Consider the following 24,071-nt stretch of genomic DNA (forward strand, 5'->3'; position numbering starts at 1 on the left):
TTACACAGTTCTCGTAATCACTCAACAGATTTGAGATAGTGCATTATGAATCCTATTAAAAAATTATGAATTTTTTAATGAAATTACAATTATGAATCCTATTAAAAAATAGGGTACAATTATGAATCCTTAATAAAAAAGAGACCACAGCCTACAGCTTTATTTCTGGTAGTTGATAATTAATTTTGACATATACATCTGACATATACATTTTGACATATACATCTGCCAAATTGAGCCAAAGCAAATCAAAATTTGCCCCTCAGTACCCCTTTAAAGATAATTCTCCTGGATTTAAAATCAGAAAAGGAAGGCAGTCTCAAAAGACAGTAGACCTGTAGAATAAAATTGCATTCTCTCCTACTTAGGATGAAAAATTGAAAAAATGTTTTTAATTACATCTGTTTGATGCTAGTCCTGCTATTCATAAATAAGCTGTCAAAATGTTTTCCACCTCTATTTTTCAAGGGAATATTTGTAACGAGAGTGCAGCCAGACGGACCGGCATCTAAGTTGCTGCAGCCTGGGGATAAAATAATTCAGGTACTGTAATCACCTAATTAATTAGCCTATGTAATATACCAGTTCATTTTTAGTTTGCACCTAAGAGCAGAATGTTTAATTTTTAGATAGATTACCAGTATCTTTTCCAGATTTTTTTCTTATATTCTGGGATGATGCTTTTAATTTTCTTCCGCCTAGCATCAGGGTAGATGATGTGGACTGAAGTATGGTGGATCATTTTTTCAAATTCCGAACATTTTTCACACTTCTAAAAACAAAACAACAAAAAAGAATGACAAAACGTCATTTAAGGTGGAACATGAGCATTTCAGTAGGCTTTACTGTCATTCAGTTTTTCATTTTATGGTTGTTCACATGCAGTGTTCTGAATAATGTGTTATCAGAACACCAGCAGTTACCCCTCACAGCCCCTCTCCCCAGCTGCCTCTTGCTGTTAATCCCTCTCCACCCTGCAGTTCCTGCCAGCCCTTGCCGCTTCTCCTCCACTGGCAGTCTGGACATGCAGAAGCTACCTCTCAGCTGGGTGGTCCCAGCAGGGACCTCCTGGCTGCCCCATCTGCTGCCAGTGCACCAGGTTCAGGAGTCATGGCTTCTGGGCTGCAAGCTGTGTAGTTCTTTAATCTGTGTCTGTACCTTTCAGACCTCTTCTGTATCAGATTTGTTTGTATTTGTCTAGTGAACTCATTAAGCTATCTGGGGAGGGGTCAGAGAAATGAACAGTTTCTTAAGGAAATGGGCTAAGGGGACATTTGAACATTGTTGTAGCTACCCTTAAAGTTGCAAAGCTTGTTAAAAATAATTATTCACCACATTAGTGACTTGAGAATGTTGGTGAAGTCGACTCTGATGCATTTTAGTTTTCTAAAAACGGAACAAACAAAAAACCCAAAACCAAACACCACCCTCCCCACTAGTATCTCCATGAAACCACAACATCCTGTGAACAGTTTTCTAAAACAAAGCCAAATTGAAAACTTAGTCTAATTCTTCAAATTAAAGATTTTTGTTTAATGAGGAATTCATAGTTTGAAAAAGAGCTAAAGCTGAAGTTGCATTTTCATGCTTAGACAATTAGAGGCTGCTTCCTTTCTCATAACTAAGAATATTTTTTGTGTAACAGCATGTTCTTTATACCTGTGATAATTCCAGTAATGATGTAATGACAGCCCCACTCTGTCTTGTTACCACTCAGACAATTTGTGGGTTTTTTTACTGAATATCATCTCTTCCAAAATGCCTTTGCTTATGCTTGATTTTGCAATGTTCTCTGTAAAACATGCAATAGGCATGCATATTACAGTGCATGTCTAATCCATATGTCTAATAAAACATTCTACACAACTAGCGACTTGATAATTGCAAGTAAGACTTAAGACTAGGGCTAGGACATTCTGTACAAATGATGATTTGGGACGGTTGTTGCTGCTTTTGCTTTCTGAACAGTGTATTTAAATCTTCCTCTGCAACCCTAGAAAGATTTGAAAACCACTGGTTTAATAACCAAGGATTCAGCTGGTAACAACTGCAGGTGTTCGGTGATGGGATAAGGAACTGCAGCTTTCAAAGTGGCACAGCTAAGGCACAGAGAGCGTGGCAAGTTCACTCTGTCACCACATAAGCAGCTCAGGGAGAAAGGTGGGATGCACAGCTGGAAGCAATAACAGTTAAACTGGATGAATCTGTCCTTCTGCAAGATTTTGCTGCCCAAACTCAATGTGAATTTGCAGTAGTACTTGGAGAAGTTGAACCATAACCACGTTTTCCCTGTTTTTTAAGGCTGCTTAGGCCTGCCTGTGTTTGCCAAGACAAACTTGTCCAACAGTAACAATGTTTTTTAGAGTCATAGGCACATTCAAGTTGGGGATGACCTCCAGAGGTCTCACACCCTAAAATGGCTCCCTGTGCTATTAATGTTTTTTGTTACAGGCTTCAATAGTTTTAATTTATCACAAATGCCATTTCTAATATTCTGTTACTTAAAATTTGTACAAGGTTTGTACAAGGTGATTTGTACAAGGTTTAGGGGTTTTCTGGTGTGTCTGTATTAAGACTGATAAATTAGATGTGTGATGTTAATGGTTCAAAGTTTGGTTTTCCTTTGGTTATTTGCAAAATTCTTCCAAGGCTGACACAGTAGTTCAGTTTTTTTTGTAGCATAGCATACAGATACATGTTCAACTAATCTGCAAATCTGCTGTGTTTTATTCTCTGCATTCATATAGACTTTGGTTATTTTAAACCTTAAAGCTTAAAAAAACTAACATGAAATATGAGTTGTGTTTCACTAACATGGCATATGAGACTGTCATTTTGAGTTTTAAATATTTCCTTTTAGGCTAATGGCTACAGCTTCATCAATATTGATCATGGACAAGCTGTATCTTTGCTAAAGACTTTTCAGAATGCTGTGGAACTCATCATTGTACGAGAAGTTTCTTCATAAGTACCTTTGATTGTGGGGATAAGCCAACAGGATTCATTGAAGGTCTTAGGAGAAACAATATTTTGCATATTTTTATACATTAAAAGAACTCAAAAAGAATTATGATCAAAATTTGTATAGGAAATAATGAACTTGTGGTTAAAGAGGGCAAAACCACTGTATAGAACGTACAAGAAATAATTTTAGAAATGCGTATGGTGAATAAACTTGTTTTTAAGCATTATAGCAATCTAAGGATCACTCCTCCAAGAACAAACCTGTGTTGTTTTTTTGTACAGATGGTAGGTTTATTTTTTGATAATTCATACACATTACTAAACTTCGTGCAAGGCTTTGCGAAGCCTCAGTCGTAGCCAATGGACAGATGGCAGGGCTGTCTATCCTGTAGCTGTTTATTGCCTTTATTTTGATTCACCACATATTAATGTGTTACGCTGAACCACTTCTGTAGATATGAATGGGGATATGAAGTGTTGGCTTTGCTATGTGCACATTGTATAGATGAATGGGTAGATGGAAGGTGGTGCTGACTGGACAGAATAAAGGTCAGGTGGAATAATTATCTGCTATCTAAATCTGGAATCAGGAAAGAAGAAAAAGTGTTTAGTTCTGGAGTGTACATCTACCAATAGAAAATGCAATAAAAGCTTATGGTGTTTTTTTAGGAAGACTATAACTACAAATTTGTGATATTATACAGGATTTGTTCTTAATGTAGTCATTCAATATTCATTTGCCACATGTGATTTATGTTTAGTTGGGTTTTCTTGCATACATAATTTTTTCAACAGTACTGTGGAAATGTGCCCAGAGATTTTTCTCTGCGATAGAAATCCTGAATTTTGTGGAAATGGCGATACTTTTATCTTTATAAAAAGAACTCCATTTTAAGCGTACAGATTTTAAAAATGAAACTGAAATGGCCAGTTTTTAAGGTTGTTGCCTGTAATATATATTTAAACAGACACAAAAGCAAATGGTGCAGGAAGGATTATGAAAGACATCTTGATTTTGTTTGGCCTTTGCATTGCTTTGTTAATCAAGAAGGAAACCATACGCATGGAGCTAGGCAACCAAAGCAAGTTTTGAAACTTTGAGCAGTGGTGGAGAATTGCTGTGGTGAGATGGAGAGCAAAGGGAGGGTGTACTTACAACCCACCAATTGGTAATGAGGTTTCTTAAAGGGCTGTTCCTACAGGTAACATTAAATGTGAACTAGACACTTCAGAGTCATTAAAGGGTTTCTAACTACATTAATGTAATAGTGATTTACCACAGGCTGCCTTTGTTCCTTATTACTGTATAAAATGTTCAGTTATGCTTTTATTAATTTTGTTTACCAGAAACATTATCTTTCTCCTTTGTAATTGAATAGAGACTGCGTAACCTGCAGTGATAATTCATACGGTTGTTATGGACCAGGGAAAAGTGCCACAGAAGACCGAAAACTGTTTTTAAGCAGGGCTAATGATTAGCCTATCATTGGAGCAATATTCAGTTATTGCAGTTCATTTTTAATTACATAAAAGTTGGTAGTTTGAGACAGGTATAAGCGCTTTTTTTCAACCCAAAAAGTAAATGCTTTTAATAAAGCTAGCGAAAAGACCAGCTTCCTTTACTTTTGGGACAATGAGCTGGAAGAGAGAGAAATTATACATAGCTAGCAGTAATAAACAGGCAGTACTTTTTTAGTAAGTTAACGCCAATATTATTGCACTTCTTTCAAAGATGTTAACTATTGCTTATTGTACTGTGTATAGTTTTAATAATTTTAATTGAAACCCTTTAACAACTCTTTGTATATTTTAATTCTTTTTATTTGATTTTCAGTAATATTTACATAGAAAACGATTTTTTGGATATATTAGTAGAAATGTGCTGTATTTTGATAAAATTCACTTATTTTCTGTGTGCTGGTAATCTTCAAAGAAAAGAATGAGAAACATAGCTATATAATGGCAGGCTTCAGTGTTCCGCTTCTAAGATGTGTTTAGTTGTTGGTTAGTTTCTATTTTTTTATTGAAAATGCAAAATGTTTGCATCACATGTTCATTATTTTTAATCATGTTATTTTTATCACACACTGCCTTTTAATGGGGATACATACAGACAAGTCCTAAATTACTTTGGTCTTCTACAAAACCTGTATCTTTGAGAAGGGAAAAGTCCAAAAAGCAGAACTGATTCTTTATTGATCTTGGACTGACTTTGTATACATTTTGCAGTACATTTAAATATACCACTGAGAAATTATACTGTATTATATTTTGCTTTAATGATAACAGAAGTTTTAAATGTTGTTGTGTCACTTAATTTTCAGGTTTATGTATCACAGGAAAATTCTACCAAAAACTGTTTGGCTGTGGTAGAACTATATAACTAGAGATTTATAGCAAGAGATTTAGTACTTCTTGTGAAAATACTTGGCCAAAGCTTGTCTTCCGTCAGTTAGCAAATTAACCATCTAATAAAATATGGATTTTGCTGATTTTACTCAGTAAATGTTTGATTTTTTCAGTGGATTGAAATGTGTTTTTGTCATTTGTGTGTGAAGGTAAACATGTCAGACTAAATGATTTTGCAGAGAGTGGGAGAAAAATGTCTCCTGAACTACTCCAACCAGGATTCAGCAGGAGGAGAGACAATATCGGCACTTTTCATTTTGAATGCATCGTAAACTACATTTTGAATAGAATAAAATCCATCAGCAGCCTAAGTTACTCAGCATGGCAATGAGTTCATGCAAATTCTGTTAATTCTTTCTGTTCTTAATAGTTCATTAAAGAATCAGTTCAACTGATGTAATGAAAAAAATGAAGTCTCCCATGTATTTATTATGTAAATATTTTTTAGTTTCTTTTTTGGACTGGAGTTAAAAAAATGTGTATATACTTGAAAGCATTCTATGAACACAAACATAGCAATAAGCAACACACAGAATCAAATATTTATGATTATTTTGGTTTTGTTTAGAACTATTCCCTTGTCAACAGCTATGTAATGTTTCTATTGATCAGCATTTATTCAACATTCCAAATTTTTGTATATAATTAGACTGTTTCTGAGGTAACACATGGAGAATAGATAATAAACTAATGCTCTTTAAAGCTGTGTGAAATTGACTTATTTAAGTTCTAGGAAATTCTCCATAACACTGTTTTATTCTTCTACAGTATCTGTAGATGTAACTCTATCAATATACATTAGTAAAATCTTATTTGTGTTCCTGACTCTGTTCATCTCAGTGCCCACGCCTCTGTTCTAGGTGATTTCATTTCAAGACTGGGTTATTCACAACAAAGAAAGACTTTGTAAATAATATCATGTGGTGGATTGAGCTTGGCTGGAAACCAGGTTCCCACCAAGCTGTTCTATCACTCCCCATTCCCTAGGTGCACAGGAGAGAAAAGAAGATGGAAAATGACTCATAGGTTGAGATTAACACAGTTTTATTGAAGCAAAAGTGCAAAGAGAAAATAAATAATAATTTTATTCTCCCCATCAGCAAGTGATGTCTGGACGCTTCCTGGGAAGCAGGACTGCAGCACACACAGCGTTTGCTCTGGAAGGCAAACATTGTAAATAACAAATGTCCCCCCTTCCTCCTCCTTTTCTTAGGTCTTATACCTGAGCTGACATCATATGGTCTAGAATACTCCTAAGGTCAGTTTGGGTCAGCTGCCCCCTCATTGTGTTCCCTCCCAGGACCTGGCCTACCCCCAGTCTACTGATGGGGGAATGTTGGAGAGACAGCACTGATGCTGTGCCGGCACTTCTCAGCAGTAGCCAAAACACTGGTATGTTATCAACACCTTTCTAGCTACCAATGCAAAGCCCAGCACTGTGAGGCCTGCTGTGGGGAAATGAACTCCAGCTCAGCCAGAGCTAATACACCCCAGTCTTACAATGAAATCAGATAGGGCAGCGAGTGGTTTCTGTCACAGAGCGAGGACTTCAGACTACTTGCAAACTAAGTAGTTTTGACAGCAGAGAGGGCTGTCTAGGTCAGTGAGTAGGGTTAAGATTAGGAGTGTCCTGAAGAGGTGTACAAGGGTTACATGGTAAAGAAATTGAAGAGCTAGGCACAATTTCACACAAGAGCTTAATTCAGTTTTACATACAGTTTCCTTGGAAACCACACAACAATGTAGAAATGGAAATTGTTTAGTCTTTTTTCTGTGTATATGTGGATCTGGCATACTACTACCATGCTTGACTTCCTACTTCTCTATGCAGAAAACTGATTTTAACTATAACAGGTTACAGCCCTGATGACCCTGGAATATTAGGCCCTGCCTTATTTAGGTTTTCTATATCTACTCCCTGCTTGGACATTATTTCATAACTTAATGTTTTACTTTTTCATCAAGCACCTAAGAATGCTGGATCCAACTTGTGCTGTTATGACTGAAGGCACTTTTTCAAAGAGAAGGTGTACTTCTGTTGTAGTATTTCCGTCGCCTCAGATTAAATTCAGTTTTGGATTGTGTGCAGAAGATTTTATTGCAGCATCTATGAGACTACGTTGAAACTGGGGCTCTGCTACACCAAATGTTACCAGTGGTATTCCACTTGTGGTTCTGCTAGTGACAGACTGTCCCAGTCTGCATCATGATGGGGGTCCAGGGCTCTAGAAGGGTAGGGTCTGGGGAGATCCTGTCTCTCCCTGAGCTGCACAAGTTGCTGACTTCCGTAACTCCTCTGCTTAGCAACACAGCACCTGCAGGTAAGGTCCAGGAGAAGCCTCAGGTACTCCCTCTGATCCAACAAGCTCTGACACAGGCCTCTCCCTAGCACTAACTAATGGGTGGAAGCATCACCCTCTCCCCCAAGCCAGGGGCAGCTGCAACAAAGGCTCCGGGTACCCTGCGTCAAGAGCTCCTGACTACACCCGCTAGAAGCTGCCAGAGCTGCCACAGGCTCACAGCCCTGGCAGCAGCAGGTACCCTAAAGTTTCTTGGAGGGTTTCCAGACTCCCTTCTACCGCGTTCTAAGGGCCTCATTTCAAGTACAGGCAGCCATCACCCCTCCTGGTAGTTCAGACCTTCTTCACTGTTGCATTTCCGGATTTTCAGCTCTTTGCTTACTTGTATTGGCTTTTCCTGATACTGTCTGTGATTGTATTTCCATACTGCAATTTGAACTATTGCTTTGTATTAAGGATTAAGCAATAAGCATGGAAAAAGTAGCAGCTGTTTGGCCTAAAGAAAAACATAAGATGAGCACTACAACCAGTATTTTAGACTACATCAGAAATACCCCGCCCAGGATTTTGTGCCTGTCAAAAGCAAGTTGCAATTATGGATAAATATTATTGAGCTGTGAAAGATTCAGTTAACATGTAGCTTGTAATGGCTGATATTTTCAGCCCCTCATATTTATATGAATACCTGATTAAAAGTTTTAGAGAGGCAGTAAGAGCATGCAAGAGAACATGTGACTGTGCTAGCAAGGTTCCTGAGATGGCCAAGAACAATTTCCTTAAAAGGTCATCTTGCTGAAATGACAAGCTTTTCTGCATGTCCTGAACCTCAGAGCACTGGGAATTAAATTTGTGATCACAGGAGCCTGTAACATCTATTTTTGCAGCTGCATAACACAGAGGGAAATATGGCTCTGCACTGCATCCATTTCATGAGGCATGGTTGGACACTGCAAATGGCTGAACTGTTTATGCTTCAGGATTGTCCAAATTAATGAAAAAAACCTGTGGCAGAATATTCACTCTTGTTTGCCAGATACGAAAATACCACTCTGAACAAACTTTTCAAGGACTGTCTTAATAGAGAAACTGGTAGCAGATGAACCAGATGCTCTGCAGAGAAATTTTCATTTAACTGCTAATGTTGATGATTTGTGGAAGAAACTCTGGAGAAAGAAAAAAAATACAACCAACCAACAAAAAGGGGAAAAAGCTTTCTACTGAATTATAAGTATGCACTGGCAAAATAGAGGATTCGAAAGTATTGTGCCAAGGCTCCTAACATCAACATTTTAGCATATTTGATTCGTTTTTGTCTGGAAAAACTTCCACTCACAGTAGAATAATCAACAACTGGTTTTGAATATGGAAAAGGTATTTTTGCTGACAATGTTGCTGCCAAAAACTACTTCAGTTGAAAGCCATGGCTTTGCTGCAGAGAAACTGAGGTTTACTAATAAATATTGAAATAGATTGTAACAGCTGGTTAGCTGACATAATACTAAGTCCTGAGAAAAATGCAATAATTATGTAAAATTGTCTCATTTGCTAACTGTAATGAGAAGTGACTGATGAGGTTGGAGTTGATGCATGCAAAGGTTAGAAACCATGCTGAAAAGCCTCCAAACAGATAAAATCTCTGAATAATTTTTTTTTCTGCTGCATTTTAATTTTAAAAGCTATAAAAATACACGGAGTGATTTTCTGGCTCTGCAGTAAGCAGTGTGTGGTGTTCTTTTAATTGTAGATTGTAATTAATCTATTATAGAATTAATCATGATGTGCTTATATTTTAAGACATCTTAAGACACCAAAAATTTTTTTCAGCCATAGTACTTACTGAACTCAAATCATGCCTATTTTATGCCACTTTCAAATAGAAATTGTAAATAAAGCATTAGAGTTTATCTTCACAGAGTTTTATACTCAGGTATGTTTTCAAATTTCACAATTATAAAGGTTCTACTGTATTTTTATGCTACGAAGCAAACTTTTTTTCCTGCTCCTACAAACACTGGCTGCGAAGGAGAGGAGGTTCTTCCAAGTGAATTCTAGAATTTTCTATTCAACTCCTTTTAATAATCTTGTTCAGATAAGGTTTTTTGAGGTTTAAAAACATCTTCCCCTTATGTAGAATGACATGCCGCATCTCCTAGCAGGATAAGCTCACACCAAAGAAAAAAGATGCTTTCTTCCCTCCAGAAATAGTGGGCACCTATCCGAACAGTTGCAATGGCATGTCCTGCCAGAAAAACATCAAGTATGAGATTTCTCAGCAGACACTCAAATTAATTGAAAAAATAAATAAATTAAAAGCTGAATTTTTACATCATCTTTTCCTTTCCCTACACATACATATTCACAGATTCTAATTTTAAAAATATATCAAAAAACAGTTTATCTACTGATATGTAGACTTTCATACAGCTTAACACAGGATTTTCTGAAAAATTAAATGCTTCTATAAATAGTGTTATCTGGAAAACAGATATTAGATTTCATAAATGACTGAAGAAATGCTTCCCTGAAACAGTAATTGGATGCAGAATCTGTTCTCAGATTAAGATTCTCAGATTTTACCCACTTTAGTGCATTTTTCCAGTCTCCAAATGGTAGTGATGTTCTTCCTCTGTTAATGTGTGCTTGGAGATTCAGAGATAAAAATACTGTCTCAGGTTGACAGCTGAGTCTCTCATTTTACTTTGAGGTAAGTTTAAAAATAATTGTAAGTTGAGAAAAGCTACTCCATTTTTGAATTAAGCAATTTTATGGGGAGAAGAATTTAATTGTAAAACTCATATACCTGCTAATACAACTCTTCTAACAGATACTGCTATGCTCAACATAACAATACTAATTTTTTTTCATGTGTTTGCCGCAAAACAGATAAAAAGCAGATGTAGAAATCTCACAGTTTACCAATGCCAGTTTGTACTCCTGACTGCCATCAGAGGCAGGAGGTTTGAAAGGATTTCAGCTACTTACATTGACTATGTATAGTTCATCTGTTAATCTCAATATAAGGAGGATTTTAAGATTTCTAGATCAACTGTCATTTGGGGAAAATAGTTACTCCATGAGGAAAAATTATCTGGGAAAAATATTTTTATAATTTTTCCTAGGTAGGTATATAAATTTGGTCTTATATTTTGTGAAAAATAGTTCTTTTAAAATGCATTTTATGTAATTTTTGAGCTGTGGTGGATTGGGGATTACTTCGCAGCATTAAGAGTTCTGTAAGATATTTTCTCAGTTCTACACGGCAGTCTTCTTGAAAAAAAAACCAAAAATTATACTAAGGTGTATACAAAACAGATAGCAGCTACCTGATAAATCTGAACGGTATAACAATGGAAAGGGGGTGAAAGCAACTTCTAGCATTTGGGAAGCGCTGTAGATCTGCTGGAGTTTAGAATAAAAGCTATTGTCTGTGAAATGCTACAAAGTTAACATTTTTCAATTTGTCTGTATTTGAAAGTTAGTTCAAGTTTAAACTAAGGTGTGAGTCTGAATTGCATTAGATATTTCAAAAATCCTACTTTCACATGCAGTTTTATTGTAGAAAAAAATATGTTGAAATAACTATAGGTAAAACACATAGTCTTGATTTCAGATTTCATGTTAACTGTCTGCTCTGGCTACTAACAATTCATACTATCAGAACTGAGAATTTGGCCATGAGCAGAACTTGGCAAGCATCTGTGCATGAAATTACACATGGAGTAAAATTCTTGACTGATTATGAGAGGCAGAAGAATATCCCAACCTGGAACATGTGTTTGGGCAAAACTGAAGAAAATAGAAGTATTATCAGCAGTCAATTTGAACAGTCAGTCTACTGTGAGTAGTAGGAGGAGACTGGCATTTGAAGATTATTCTTCTTGATTAATTCACAAGAAAAGGGACATTCATGTTGTAAAAGAAATACTCGTTTCCTGTGTTCTGCATCACTAATCTATGCAAAATATTGGAATTTTGGTTGTATGATGGGGCAGGTGGTGTAAAGTTACTGTGTATGGAAGTAAAACTTACATAGCACAGGCTATACAGGCTTTTAGTGGCATTCTCATACTGCTGCTGAAAGAGCAAAGAAAAATATTTTATGGGATGCCATGGGACAAAGTCACAAAAGCCTTGCTAAAGTCAAGGTAAACAGTACCAGCTGCTCTACCCTCATGTGTGGAGCCAGTCATTTCACTGCAGAAGGCTACCAACAGGTAGCACAATTTTCTCTTTGTAAATCCATCCTCACAACTCCTGGTCTCCTTCTTGTCCTTTAACATGTTTGAAAATGGCTGGCTGGAGGATTTGCTCCATCACTTTCCCAGGGATTGAAGTGCCTGGCCTGTAGTTTTACCAGTGCTCCTTCTTGCTCATCTGGAATCTAGATGTGATGTTCAGCTCCCCAAACACTATGACCTTTCAAAGATAATTAGTGGTGGTTTCACAGTAACATTCACTGGATTTCTCAACACTCACAGGAACATCCCATCAGGTCCAGCCGTTTTCCATGTGAACAGTTCCTTTAACCTGATTCTCCTTGGCCATGGGGACCTTTTCCTTGCTTCAGACTTTCTCAGTATAAGTGGTAGAGGCTAGAAAAGATTGAAGTTTTGTCAAACCTCTAAAAGGGGGGACTGATGCCTATGGATTTTTGGATTTTTAGCTTTTTGTAGATTTTAGAAGTAGCTGTATTATGTCCCTCAGCCTTTAGCACAGTAGTTTACACGCTTTCCCAATACTTTTACCCCATTCCATATCACTCGCTCAAAATTCCATTAGCTTGTTTAGACTTCCCTCAAGGTAGGCCTTCATTCTGTTCAAGTATGTCTGCACACTGGCCTGGACAACAAGATATCACACAGGCAGAGCAACCTTCAAACCCAGGAGTTTGGAGGGACTCCAAGGACTGTATGTGCTGTGATGAAGAGGAGGTTGAGGAAAAGGGGGTCCAGAGCCCCTGCCTCAATTTCTAGAGGGGCGTACTGGGGGGAGGACAAATCTGGGATTGGATGAGTTAACACCTTAAATTGTGGAAACCCCTGGACACGAGAGGTGCGTCAATATGTATTCCTGTGGGCCTCAGACCTGGAATTAAAGGACCTACTCTCTTTATCTTATACACTAAGTTGGCTCAGAGTCCTGTTTTCTGTGGTCTCTTAAGGCAACAAAATCCAAAGACTTTGGATTTCCACAGGCAAACTTTACCCATACTGCAGGATTAGTTAAATCTGACGTTAAATTTTACTTCTCATAAATTACTTAAAACTATTTTATTTTTATCAAATAATTGTTAGCTCTTTTTGAAATCTTTAAGGTTCCATTTAAAGAAGGATAAAGAAAGCTTTCTAATGCTTATGTCTTTATTTTACCTCATATGATTTCCATTCTCTATGCATGGAAGCGCAGCAAGTTCCACACAGGTGTCTATCAGACCACCCACTGTCTGCTCTAAAGGTGACTTCTTGTAAGGAAAAAGACTTTTCTCATGATCATCTAAAACAGCTTTTACTGTAACTTCCTTCTAAATTGCCAATATTTTTCTACTGGTACTTGCAATTAACATTTCCTAGTAAATGCTTTTTAATCCTGGTGGGAAAATCATGAAATACTTAGACAAAAGGTTAGTAGTTGCTCTTATTTAAAGACTTCACCATTTTACATTTGGGGACTGACAAGTAGAAAATTTAAACAGTGTTTTGCTTGTTTTGCTTTCAAAAAGCAGATCAAGAGCTCAGAATTTCATATGTAGTATTAAGGGCTTTACCTGAAGGATGGTATCCCAGACAGTTCTAACATCACAGAGCTTTTCTTTGTGAATTTTAGAGCTAATTGTTTTGGTACCCTTTACTGAGAGATGCAAAGAGAAAGCATAACAATGTTCAAAGCTTCTCTACCTCTGCTAACCATCTTTAAAAGAGGTGAGTTAGTGAAAATGTAAGAAAACTCTACAGAATAATCATACCAGAGTTTGACTTTGCACAATATATAACAAAAGATCTGGAATTCTCCAGTTAAACGTCTCTCAACTTGGGCTAATTAGAAGCTACCAGAATGGCTGAAAGGATTTAACTTAGATTTTAAATCTTTTACTGTTTGAATATGGATTTAATTTAGAAGAAGAATATGAGTGCACCAATTATCATTTTGAAATAAGTCCTACCTTAAATATATTCACAGGCATTTTTACATAAAATAAATCTCTGAATAAAGGAAGCAATACCCAGACTTATCTATGGACATTCTGTAACAACAGACCTACTTGCTCAGGGAAGTATCACAAATTTGCAGTATTTTTTCAGCCCAGATAACCTCAAAAACACTTCAGTCCCTTCTCAGTTCAGGTTCGGGTTTTGGAAAGGCTTACAAACTGCCTGAAACCTTAAACTTTTCAGTGCCAAGATGCACAGCTCTGTACCATGTAGGAAAGATAACAGTTTGATCCTTCATAGTGCTCACAGACACACGAAGTGCTCACTCTCATTTTCTCCAGCCAATTTAATTTTCACAAGAACTTCAACTACAACTCCAGGTAAAGTCAATTTCATGGCTGGGCTTCGCGAATGAAGATTTGGGAAGGCTCTATCCACATTTGCTACAGGCACGCTGGTGGCTTATGAGGCCAATACGTGACAGACAAATCCGATTGCAAAAGGCACAGCAGAAAGACTCCTTAGATGGTGTATTCTGCAATACACGGTTCTTTCTGCGTTGCCTTTTTTCCTCAAGGGTGATCCTGCGTGTGTTCTCAAAGGAGACAGCTGCGTTATAGATGGTGTGTCTCCAGGCCTCCCGATTTGAGGCCAGAGTAGACCAGTTATGTTGATCAGTATGGCCAAGGCTGAGATGTTGTTTCAGGGAGTCCTTGTATCTTTTCTTTGGGGCTCCTCTCATGCGGCAGCCAGTGGCAAGTTCACCATAGAGCAGGATCTTAGGGATGCGGTGGTCCTTCATCCTGGAGACGTGCCCTGCCCATCGCAGCTGCGTTCTCAGTAACATGGCCTCAATACTTGTGACTGCTGCTTGCTCTAGAACAGATGTGTTGGTCACATAGTCTGACCAGCGGATGTTTAGGACTGTGCGGAGGCAGCGTTGATGGAAGCGTTCTAGGAGACGCAGGTGGTGGTGGTAGATGACCCATGATTCGGAGCCATATAAGAGAGTAGACAGCACTATGGCTCTGTAAACACTGATCTTGGTGCTTTTCTTCAAGTGTTTATTATGCCATACTCTTTTCTGGAGTTTTCCAAAAGCACTATATGCCTTTGCTAACCTGTTGTCTATCTCTCCGTCAATCTTACCATCTGAGGAGATGAGGCTACCTAGGTAATTAAACTGTTGGACTGATCTGAGCTCTGATTGGCCAATGGTGATGTGGGGATGATGGGGGACTTCCCGAGGTGCAGGTTAGATTAGGGATAGATTTGCAGTCAAGATATAACAGAAGCATTAGCAACCCATCTATTACAACCCCTTCATTTTTAGACACAGGGTGTTTCAAGGTTTTATTCCCTAGGGGGATTAAACTCTTTCATTGAACTTGGCCACCAAAAGAGCATTTAAATGGGAAATTGGCCCGGGCGGTGCTCATAGCGCCCCTAGCCGCTAGCAGGCACTCCCTGAGAGGCCCGCGATAGCCACGGGGTCTCGGCACCGCCCCTGGCCCGGCGCGCAGTGGCCGCCGTGCGCGCGCAAGAGCTCGCGGGACGGGCGGCCTCTCGCAGCCCGCGCCCCTTCCTGGGCGGGGCCCGCGGCCCAGCCGGCCCCGCCCTGCCCACCGTGGCCCAGCCGGCTCCGTGGGAAGCGGCTCCTCGGGAAAAGCGGCTCCTCGGGAAGCAAGGGCTCTTCCCGCCCTGTGCGAGCCGGAGGCCCCGCCGGCAGGGGCCGCCCTCCGCCCGGGGCGCTCCTCCGGAGGCAGCCGAGTGTGCCTCTAGAGGGCCCGCCCGCACGCGGGGCCGCTCCGGCCGACGGCGCGCGCCCCTCTCGGTGGGCGGGTCCCGCCCCCGGGTGCGCGCGGAGCGGCCAGGGAAGCGCCGCCATGATGAACAGCGGCGGGATCGGGGTCCCGCTGGGCTTCCCCCTGGGCCCCACGTCCGTTATCCAAGTCACCAACCTCTCCTCGGCCGTGACCAGCGAGCAGATGCGGACGCTCTTCGGCTTCCTGGGAGATATAGAGGAGCTGCGCCTCTATCCCCCGGAGTAAGTGGGGCCCACGCCGGCCTCCGCAGGGACGGAGACTCGGGAGAAGAAGGAGGCGCGGAGGGACCAGGGGGCGGCGGGGAGGGCAGAAGCAGAAGACCCGGCCCGCCATCTTGAGTGCGGGCACTGGACAGGTGTCACGTGCCCCCGCCTTTGTATGGCCGGGCCGGCGGGGAAGGAGCTGCGCCCGCACTTAAGATGGCGGCGCCAGGCCTTTTCCCTTTTGGAAACCCACTTTACCTGGCACTCTTCTCCTCGCTCGGGCTGTGTGCAGGGCAGCTGGGCCAGGGAGCCCTCAGCCCTCCTCTATCCGCCTGCTTGCCTTTCCCCTTTATTTCCCCTTCTGTTAGAAGGGCTCTGCTCCGAGGTGGGGGTGGTCGAACAGAAGCCAGAATAGCTGAGGTTCCGCAGATGGACGGAACCTTCCCTACCTTGTGCCCCGAGTTGCTCCCCATAAGATTTGTGCAGTAAGTTAATCATGGACGTCTCACCTTTCCCTAGATTGTAGAGGTTCGCGAGGGATGCGCTGAGGTGGGAGATGCTGGGGCTCGCAGTATAACAGTGTTGCTTCTTCTGAGTAGGTGGTAGTCAGCAGAAAAAGGGAGGAAAATAAATGGGGTTTTTTTTAGGCAGCAGTTGTACTGGCAAGTGGATAACAGACATGCCCTTTCAAACTGTGCATTTTCTTACAAAAATTAAATAGCAGAAAGGAGAGGAAGTCATTTGCATCTACATACTTGAATTTTAATAAAAAGAAGATGTAAAGACTGACCAAATTTAGATTTACAAAGCTGAATAACCAAAAAGTTGGTGTTTCTCAATGCTTATCTAGCTACATTTTATCTGAGTATCTTTCACTAGGTTATATAAGAGATTTTAAGGCAAATAGGTACTTTTTTGACATTCATATATAAATAATATTTGTGCTGATGTGTACGGTTGTGCCAGAGTGTGTATATACACGTAAAATAATAAAATCCAGTACCATAGTAGGATTTAGCTTGGGAATGTCAGGGTTATGATGCTATAAAATTTGGTTCTTCATGATGAATTCAGTTTTCAGAGACAGGATGTGGGATTGTAATTACATCTTTTACTCTTAGTTTTATTTACGGTTTTTATGCATAACTGTTAGAAATATAGATTTCCTTGCCTAATTGGTAGGGACGTTCGACCTGACTTTCAAATTAGTACCTTGAGAGAAAATTAATTATTTACTCTAATGCCCTTTTTTGTTTCAAAAAAAGAGGTGGCTCCTGTTAACTTTCTGAAAATATATTTGAATAACATTGTGATAAATTTAGGAAATAATGTTTCATTGACAAGTGGTTGGGAAGCAAAGCTGTCCCAAGCAAAAAGTTTTATTGATCCCTTTCGGTTTGCAGTACAGTTGAAATGTGAAGCTGGTTTGCAGTGTGTGACAGGTCTTTTGCCTTCAGTATGTTCTCCAGTATGCCAGCCACTCGAACAGCCTGGTGTTTTTTTTCAGCCTGCGAGGAGATCAGTGATGCCTGTAATCTGATTCCTAGTCCCACCTGTGCTTTTGTGATACATTTGTCACCCAGCTGAAGTCTGTGTTTCAGACTAGCCTTCAAAATCACATTTATAGGGATAAGCCTTCAAGTAAGAGGATTTTTCAACAATTAAGTGTTGAACAACTTTATTGAGCAACAGCTGGGTTTTTGCAGAATGAGTTATTTGAAAGCAGGGAGGTGCAAACTCTCTCCATTAGGTGCAAAGTCCTGCTGTGAACACTGTTTGCTTCTGCATAGTCTGGAGTGGACTTGGAAGCTAGAACACTCAAGTGTTTCAAAATAAACTTTTGTTTTAACCAAAAGTTGGACAACGGGCTAGTTGGTTGTAACCCTTCCCTAGTCAAGCGCAAGACTGGATTGGCCTCTGTGTTCTGCCACTGGGAAGCTCCGCTCTGGTTGCAACCCAGCAGGTGTTGAGAGGTAGAGACACGTGTTGTACCAGACCTTGGTGATAGGCTTTGGGGCCTCTTCTAGTTCAGAGCCTAATGGTGTTCTCTGTTCATGAATCCTAGTAGCTGAGCAAAGCCTGGTTTAGCTTTGAGGGGTGCCACCAGACTGAGTCACTCTCACTTGTGCCTTACAGGTGGATAGGCCATCTTCACTTAACTCAGGAAAGGGGCATAGATTTGTCACCTGTGTGGTCCAATCAGTAGACATTGTTAACTCATGCAGGTAGCAATGAAGTTACCTCAAAGATGAGGCCTTTGAGGCAAAACACACACAGCCTCTGCATAATTATTCCATAACATTCTGTTTTAATAAGTTATTCATTTCTGTTGTCTCCTCCATGCACCATCCACCCTGGAGAAAATTCGGACAGTTTTATAGCCTTTTCTTTGATTTTTTTTTTACTGTAGCTTTCTGAACAGGTCATTCTTAGAAAATATTTCAGTTGATTGTTGTTGGGAGGTGGAATGTTGCTATCTCCCTACAAAGGAAAAGAAAAATGTCAGAAATGTTTGAGTACTATTTAGATATTTATTTCCTTTTTGAGTTTTTTTTGCTTTCCTGAAGAAACTGGATTTTAGTAACCTTCAGTCAGAGATGTAGAAATTGCTTTTTGGCATCAGTGCTGCTTAACCCTAGGAAGAAGACTATGACTCTCCTTAAGTTCAGCCTCAGAAAAGGTTAGCAGAAAAAAGGCAACAAAAGGAATTAAAACAGAATAGGACTTTTCTGTTTTAGGAAAGACTTCTTAAGAAGTCTGCTGGGAAGATTTCAGAGGCTCACTTCCTAAAAGGACTGCGAAACCTTCTAGAGTTTTAGTTCTTTTGGATCTTAATAGTTTCCCTTGATGTAGATGCATCATTAATATGTTTTTAGCAGAGATAGTCTCCTTATAGAGAATTTCTCCTTCTTAACCTTCAGAAAAGACTTGGTACCAAGACTTCTTTGTAGAGCCTCATTTGCAGTAGTGTTCAGATATTAATATTTTTTAACATAGTTTGCAGATAGCTTTTGTGATTTAAATCCAAGTGAAACAGGAGGGTGAGTGTTACAAAAAACACCCTTGTCAGAGCTGGCTCTGACATGTTGAAATTTATAAAGATTATTATGGGGCCTGAAACTGCCTGGAGCAGAATTATGTTCTTGAGTTGGCAATGAAAACAAAAATGTAGAAGAACCTGGGAGACATCAGAAGTCTTCAGCTGTGCCAGGGGAGGTTTAGGTTGGATATTAGGAAGAAATGTTTTACAGAGGGAGTGATCAGGCATTGGAATGGGCTGCCCAGGGAGGTGATGGATTCACCATCCCTGAAGGTTTTTATGATGAGACTGGATGTGGCACTTAGTGCCATGGTCTAGTAACCGTGGCAGTGTTAGATCAGGGGTTGGACTTGATCTTGGGAGGTCTTTTCCAACCCAGTTGATTCTATCGTTTTTCAACAGTGTGGACCACAGAACCTTCAGTGAAGGCTTCAGCCATTTGACTTGTAACACTGACGTGTGTATTTATGAAGAAACAAACAAACAGCAAACAATGACAACAGAAAAACCCAAAACACCCCCTCCAACACCCCCTCCTCCTGCCCACCTTGGGTTCCCCTCCCCCAGCAAACCAAACCAAATAAAATCTTGTGACCATTAAAAGTCTTTTTGGTCAACAAGTCATAGCTGACTGTCGTTTCTGATGTTGGAAACTGATCTAACAAAGACCCTACAGCTGGCTCAGAAGCCTTTCTATGCAATTTTTTCTTTCCTGAATGTGGAAACTTGAAACTGTGAAAACATTGGCCACTACAGACAAAGTGGGTAGAAGAAATGTGGTCATCTTGTAATGTTTTTCTAAACTGTATGAGGCTTTCATGTTTGTCTCTCCCACGCCCTGTTTAGTTTTTCCTTCTCAGTGTCCATAAGTGTTTCTAAATGCAATTCTGAATTTGACCATCTCTTTAGATATTTTACCTAGGTGCTACTGTTCTGGTAACCAGAAACATACTGTCTGTGAAACATATAGTCTGCCTGCCTCTGAAGTTCCCAGTTTATTTTTTGCAATTAATATGATGAAATAATATGTCTAAAACTTTTAAATTTATATTTAAATATTGAAATCTAATTAATTCCATAGAATAACTTTGGAAGTACCTGCTTTGGAATTTGAGGGAACTACAAAATGGGTTGAGTTGAACTGCTGCTGGTACTTCCAGGAAGTTGACGAGTTTTTGAGTTTGGGTTGAGGCAGGACCAGGGTGAAACAGTTTATGCAGTGCATTTTCCCTAAGTTTCTGCTTTGCTAGAAGGCAAATGGTCTTTTCAAATGGAAATTGCTAATATTTCAGCAATATCCTGTTGCATTCTCTCTTTAAAAATTTCATCTGTACTTCCTTCATGTGAAGAAATAAGCTGCTCATGTAAAGGTCACAAACCTTGACTAGGGAATCCATTTTTAAAGCAAACTTCTGTGGTTTTGATCAAGATTTCAATGTTTACATGTTCTCAGTTGGTATACTCCTTAATGGAAAAGCAAATTACAAATTTTCTTCCTTTTTGTAGCCAAATGATGAGTTGCTCCTCCCTCACCCAGTGTTACGTCGGGCTACAATATGCCTAACTAAGGCAGATGATAAAAAGGAATTTTGTTATATTAGTCAACTAAGACCCAGTATTTGAAAGAACTCTCAATAACTGCTTTTATTTTAATAAGAATTAATAAAACAGCTTTTATGAAAACCAAAGAAAAAATATTAGTTATTACAGGCTAGTATCTGAAGGACCCACTGAAAAATGGCAGGGTTTGTTGTTTGGCTTTCCTCAACAAGGTTTATTTGGAGAAAAAAAGATAAACTATAAATTATTTACTTGACAAATGCATCAAGTAAATATGCTACTTAAAACAGTAAGTTGGAACTACTATTCAGTGTTGTGTGCCAAGATTATAAAAGAAAATTAGCCTTTTTGATTAGTGATTTTGGTTTCATAAATTTTCATTAAAAAGAAGGAGGTGCTACACTATGCTTCTTTCAGTGACATAGTAAGTAGGCAAATTAGTAGATTTCTATACTCTTATGACTAACTTTTCTAGGAAGTGTAAAACCTTTTTTTTCCTTAAGGAGTAATAGTTAAAAATACATGCAAGCAATTATTTAATATGACTGATTGTTTTTTTTCCTTTTATCTTGCAGCAACTCACCTAGTCTAAACCCTTTTTTATTAAGAAGTAATAGTTAAAAATATGTACATGCAGTTTTTTAGTATGAGTAACTGGTTTTTTTCATTTTATCTTGCAGCAACGCACCTCTTGCTTTTTCCTCCAAAGTATGTTATATTAAGTTTCGTGAAGCATCAAGTGTTGGTGTGGCCCAGCATCTAACTAACACGGTTTTTATTGACAGAGCTTTGATAGTTGTTCCCTGCGCAGAAGGTTGGTATTTTAGACATTCTTTTGTACTATTGGTCTTTGTTGTGTCTGTTCAGTGTTTTAAGCTTTCCATGTAAAAAGGTGGTGCTCTGTTGTTCTTTTGTTTTATTTTATTGCTTTTTGAGAGAAAAGTCTTGAATCAAAATTGAAAATGGAATGAGGAAACCCAATGATACAGATTTAATTGAAATTCAGCATTAGCAATAAGGTAGTTGATTTAAATTATAATTCGGTTTTCCATAATCATCACATATTTTGAGGGGGAAAAAAGTAAAATAATTCACTATGGTTTGTGTTGGCAAGGTTATTCTTACACAGAGTGCTCACTGAAGTCAATGGAGCTCTGAAAAGATCAGACAGTTTCCTGACACAATAACATTGGAGTTTGAATCTTAATGCATCACCTTTGGTGTAGTGGATTTTTTGTTGACTTGTGATTTTTTTTTTAAGACAATGATTATTTTTGCATTGTTTAAGAGTACATCCCAATTTTCTCTTGTAGACGTGCAATATATGGATTTGACCATTTTAGAGTCATCTAAATATTTAGAATGCTAAAATATTTAGCATTCATGGTGATAGTTACTTTTGAATAGAAATGTTTACCTGTTAGCTTTATTTTTTAAAAGGAATTTTTCTTTCATGTTACTGTTGAAAATGTTACTTTATGTGTCATAAAGCTTTTCTTATCTATAGCAATACTTCTCTTTGGTTTTAGATATCTCCTTAAATAAGCAGTGATCTGTACAGAATGCTTCCATCATAAAATGCTTTTAAAAACTCTTAAAAAAACAAAATGCTTGATGAATACTAAATTGGCAAATGTTCCTTTACCTAGCTTGAGGCCACACTTTTATGGATATATTGAATACAAGACAGCTTGTATTGTTAGTATAGTATCCTAGATCTGAATACAGTTACCTGAAGCGTGGTCCTAAGGTAGGCATTTTTGTTGGAGTTAGGCAGAGCCCCATTGACTTCATTGGGATCATTGTGTAATCGAGCATCTAACTGTTTAGTTCTGGCCCTTTTGCCTCTTTGGAGTGGAATCATTCCAGCTGATGGAGTGAACCTGACTTCACTTTCAACCTGGTAGCTTTGCCATGAACAATATGTATAGTGGTTGAACCATGAATTGCAGCAAGTCCAGAAATACCCCTTATACATCTCTAACTGCAAGAGTTCAAAAAAATACTGTTAACTTCCTAGAGTTTGTTAACGATGGTCCCAGAGTACTGTTTTTCGGCTTGTTTGCCACATCATGATCTAGATAGTGTGAGATAAGCACTGCTGTAATAATCATCTGGGATTTTCTTAGCAAACTCTGCCAGGTCTTCAAAATTTCAGAAACCCTGTAAGTACTTTTCACTAAAGGCCATATTGACCTACATCTGACCTGCCTGTTCTTGTAGCCTTCTTACTAGGGGCATATCGCACATTTGTCTTTGTAAAGCCTAGATTTTTAGTTGCTTCTGTGCCTTGTTTTAGGGCCTTTTTGGTTTCATATTTTGAACTTGTTCTAAAACCACAAAGAGAATATGGCTGTATCCACTTGCAACTGTGTATAGGCTAAGGGGATCAGAGTCCCCAGTTGGAAAATTGCCCCTAAATACATTGACTAAGGTTTATTCAGGATCTTAGTTTTACATTTTGTCAAAAAGATGTTAACACTGGTTCAGTACTTCCAGAGAGGGAAGATTGTTGCCTAATGAGTGAACACACCTCCTGGTGTTTTTCTTCTGATGAGATTACTGCCTGACATGATATGGCAACAGGCAGGTAAAGCTACATTTTTCCTGTCTGTTGGTGGTAGACAATGAGTGGAAGGAGAAAAAAATCAAAGTTCTGACAAATCTTGTTCCGACTCTTATTTGTAGCTGACTTATTAGGTGTTTCTGAGAAACTGTATTAAAATGTCACTCTTCAAAATCATTCTAGACTCCACAGAAATGTATGTATAATTAGGTGAACAAGTGATTGGGTTTTGAGGTAACTTCTTTTTTTAATGTCAGAATGCTGTTTTCATGTAACTTTTTATTATAAGCATTTATAAAAAGATGTGAATTATACAGATTTAACTTTCTGATTAATTTATTGTGTGGAATAAATATGACTTTGGAGACCACAGCTCAAGGTTTTTGATTCAATATGTGTCATATGATGCATTGTTAATGGAGTCAGTGGAGTGGATCACGGGCTTTAAAAGTAGTGATGGCTTTATTCTGCCAGGAGGTAAAATTATGTAATTGTCCAACAGTGCCAGTAATAAAACATTTCTTGCGCCAAGTTGAACATAAGAGAGAGGTGAAATGAACTCTGAAAACCCAGTTTTTTAAAAGAGAATAAAATCTGAAATTGGGAATGTATTTAAACAGTGGTAAATCAAGGGTGTATGAGGAGGGAATCACTACAGAATGAAATCAGTCTTAATTATATGACATTTAGTATAACGATTTAACAAAAATGTAATTGTAAGTGAAGTAAGATTACTAAGATGTTAAAATATGACTTGTTTGTGTGTGTATTGGTAGGTTTTTCTTTAAATATACTTTGAAAACGCAAAGGTTGAAAGCTAAACAAAGATGCCACCCTAATCATTCTAAATTTTATGTCCACATTATCTGGTAGATGGATTTTGACTATTAATTTGGTTTTGTATGTTTTCTCTGTGTGATATTTGTGCATTATTAGATGACTAGACTGGCCAAGGCAGACCTGTTACACTTGCCTGAGTTAGGCATTGTTTGCCATGCCACTAAACCTGCCGCCAAGTGAAACCTTCATGGGGGAAATGAGATCGAAGTCTGGC

At 38.8% G+C, this 24,071-nt stretch overlaps 2 protein-coding genes and 1 long non-coding RNA gene across 8 annotated transcripts in view; 2 read left to right on the forward strand and 1 right to left on the reverse strand.

Annotated features, from left to right (window-relative positions):
• The window catches only part of ERBIN (erbb2 interacting protein), a 108,811-nt gene extending 102,736 nt beyond the window's left edge, over positions 1-6,075 (forward strand). For all 6 annotated transcript variants that reach the window (XM_027732362.2, XM_027732358.2, XM_027732357.2 and 3 more), the window contains 2 exons: positions 469-543; positions 2,861-6,075. In XM_027732362.2, coding sequence (XP_027588163.1) covers positions 469-543; positions 2,861-2,968 — 183 coding nt within the window. In that variant the 3' untranslated portion in view covers positions 2,969-6,075. The remainder of the gene's footprint in view (positions 1-468; positions 544-2,860) is intronic.
• On the reverse strand, positions 144-14,278 carry LOC113993846. The gene is made up of 2 exons (XR_005564693.1): positions 12,150-14,278; positions 144-772 (listed from the first exon to the last, which is right to left on the reverse strand). It is a non-coding gene; the product is annotated as an uncharacterized LOC113993846 (long non-coding RNA).
• Positions 14,279-15,435: 1,157 nt separating this feature from the next.
• The window catches only part of SREK1 (splicing regulatory glutamic acid and lysine rich protein 1), a 38,142-nt gene continuing 29,506 nt past the window's right edge, over positions 15,436-24,071 (forward strand). The window contains exons 1-2 of the mRNA XM_027732388.2: positions 15,436-15,869; positions 21,132-21,265. Coding sequence (XP_027588189.1) covers positions 15,709-15,869; positions 21,132-21,265 — 295 coding nt within the window. The 5' untranslated portion in view covers positions 15,436-15,708. The remainder of the gene's footprint in view (positions 15,870-21,131; positions 21,266-24,071) is intronic.

Source organism: Pipra filicauda, unplaced genomic scaffold (genome assembly GCF_003945595.2).
Source record: "Pipra filicauda isolate LSUMZ 115617 unplaced genomic scaffold, ASM394559v2 scaffold34_size3990699_pilon, whole genome shotgun sequence".
Taxonomy (NCBI): Eukaryota; Metazoa; Chordata; class Aves; order Passeriformes; family Pipridae; genus Pipra; species Pipra filicauda.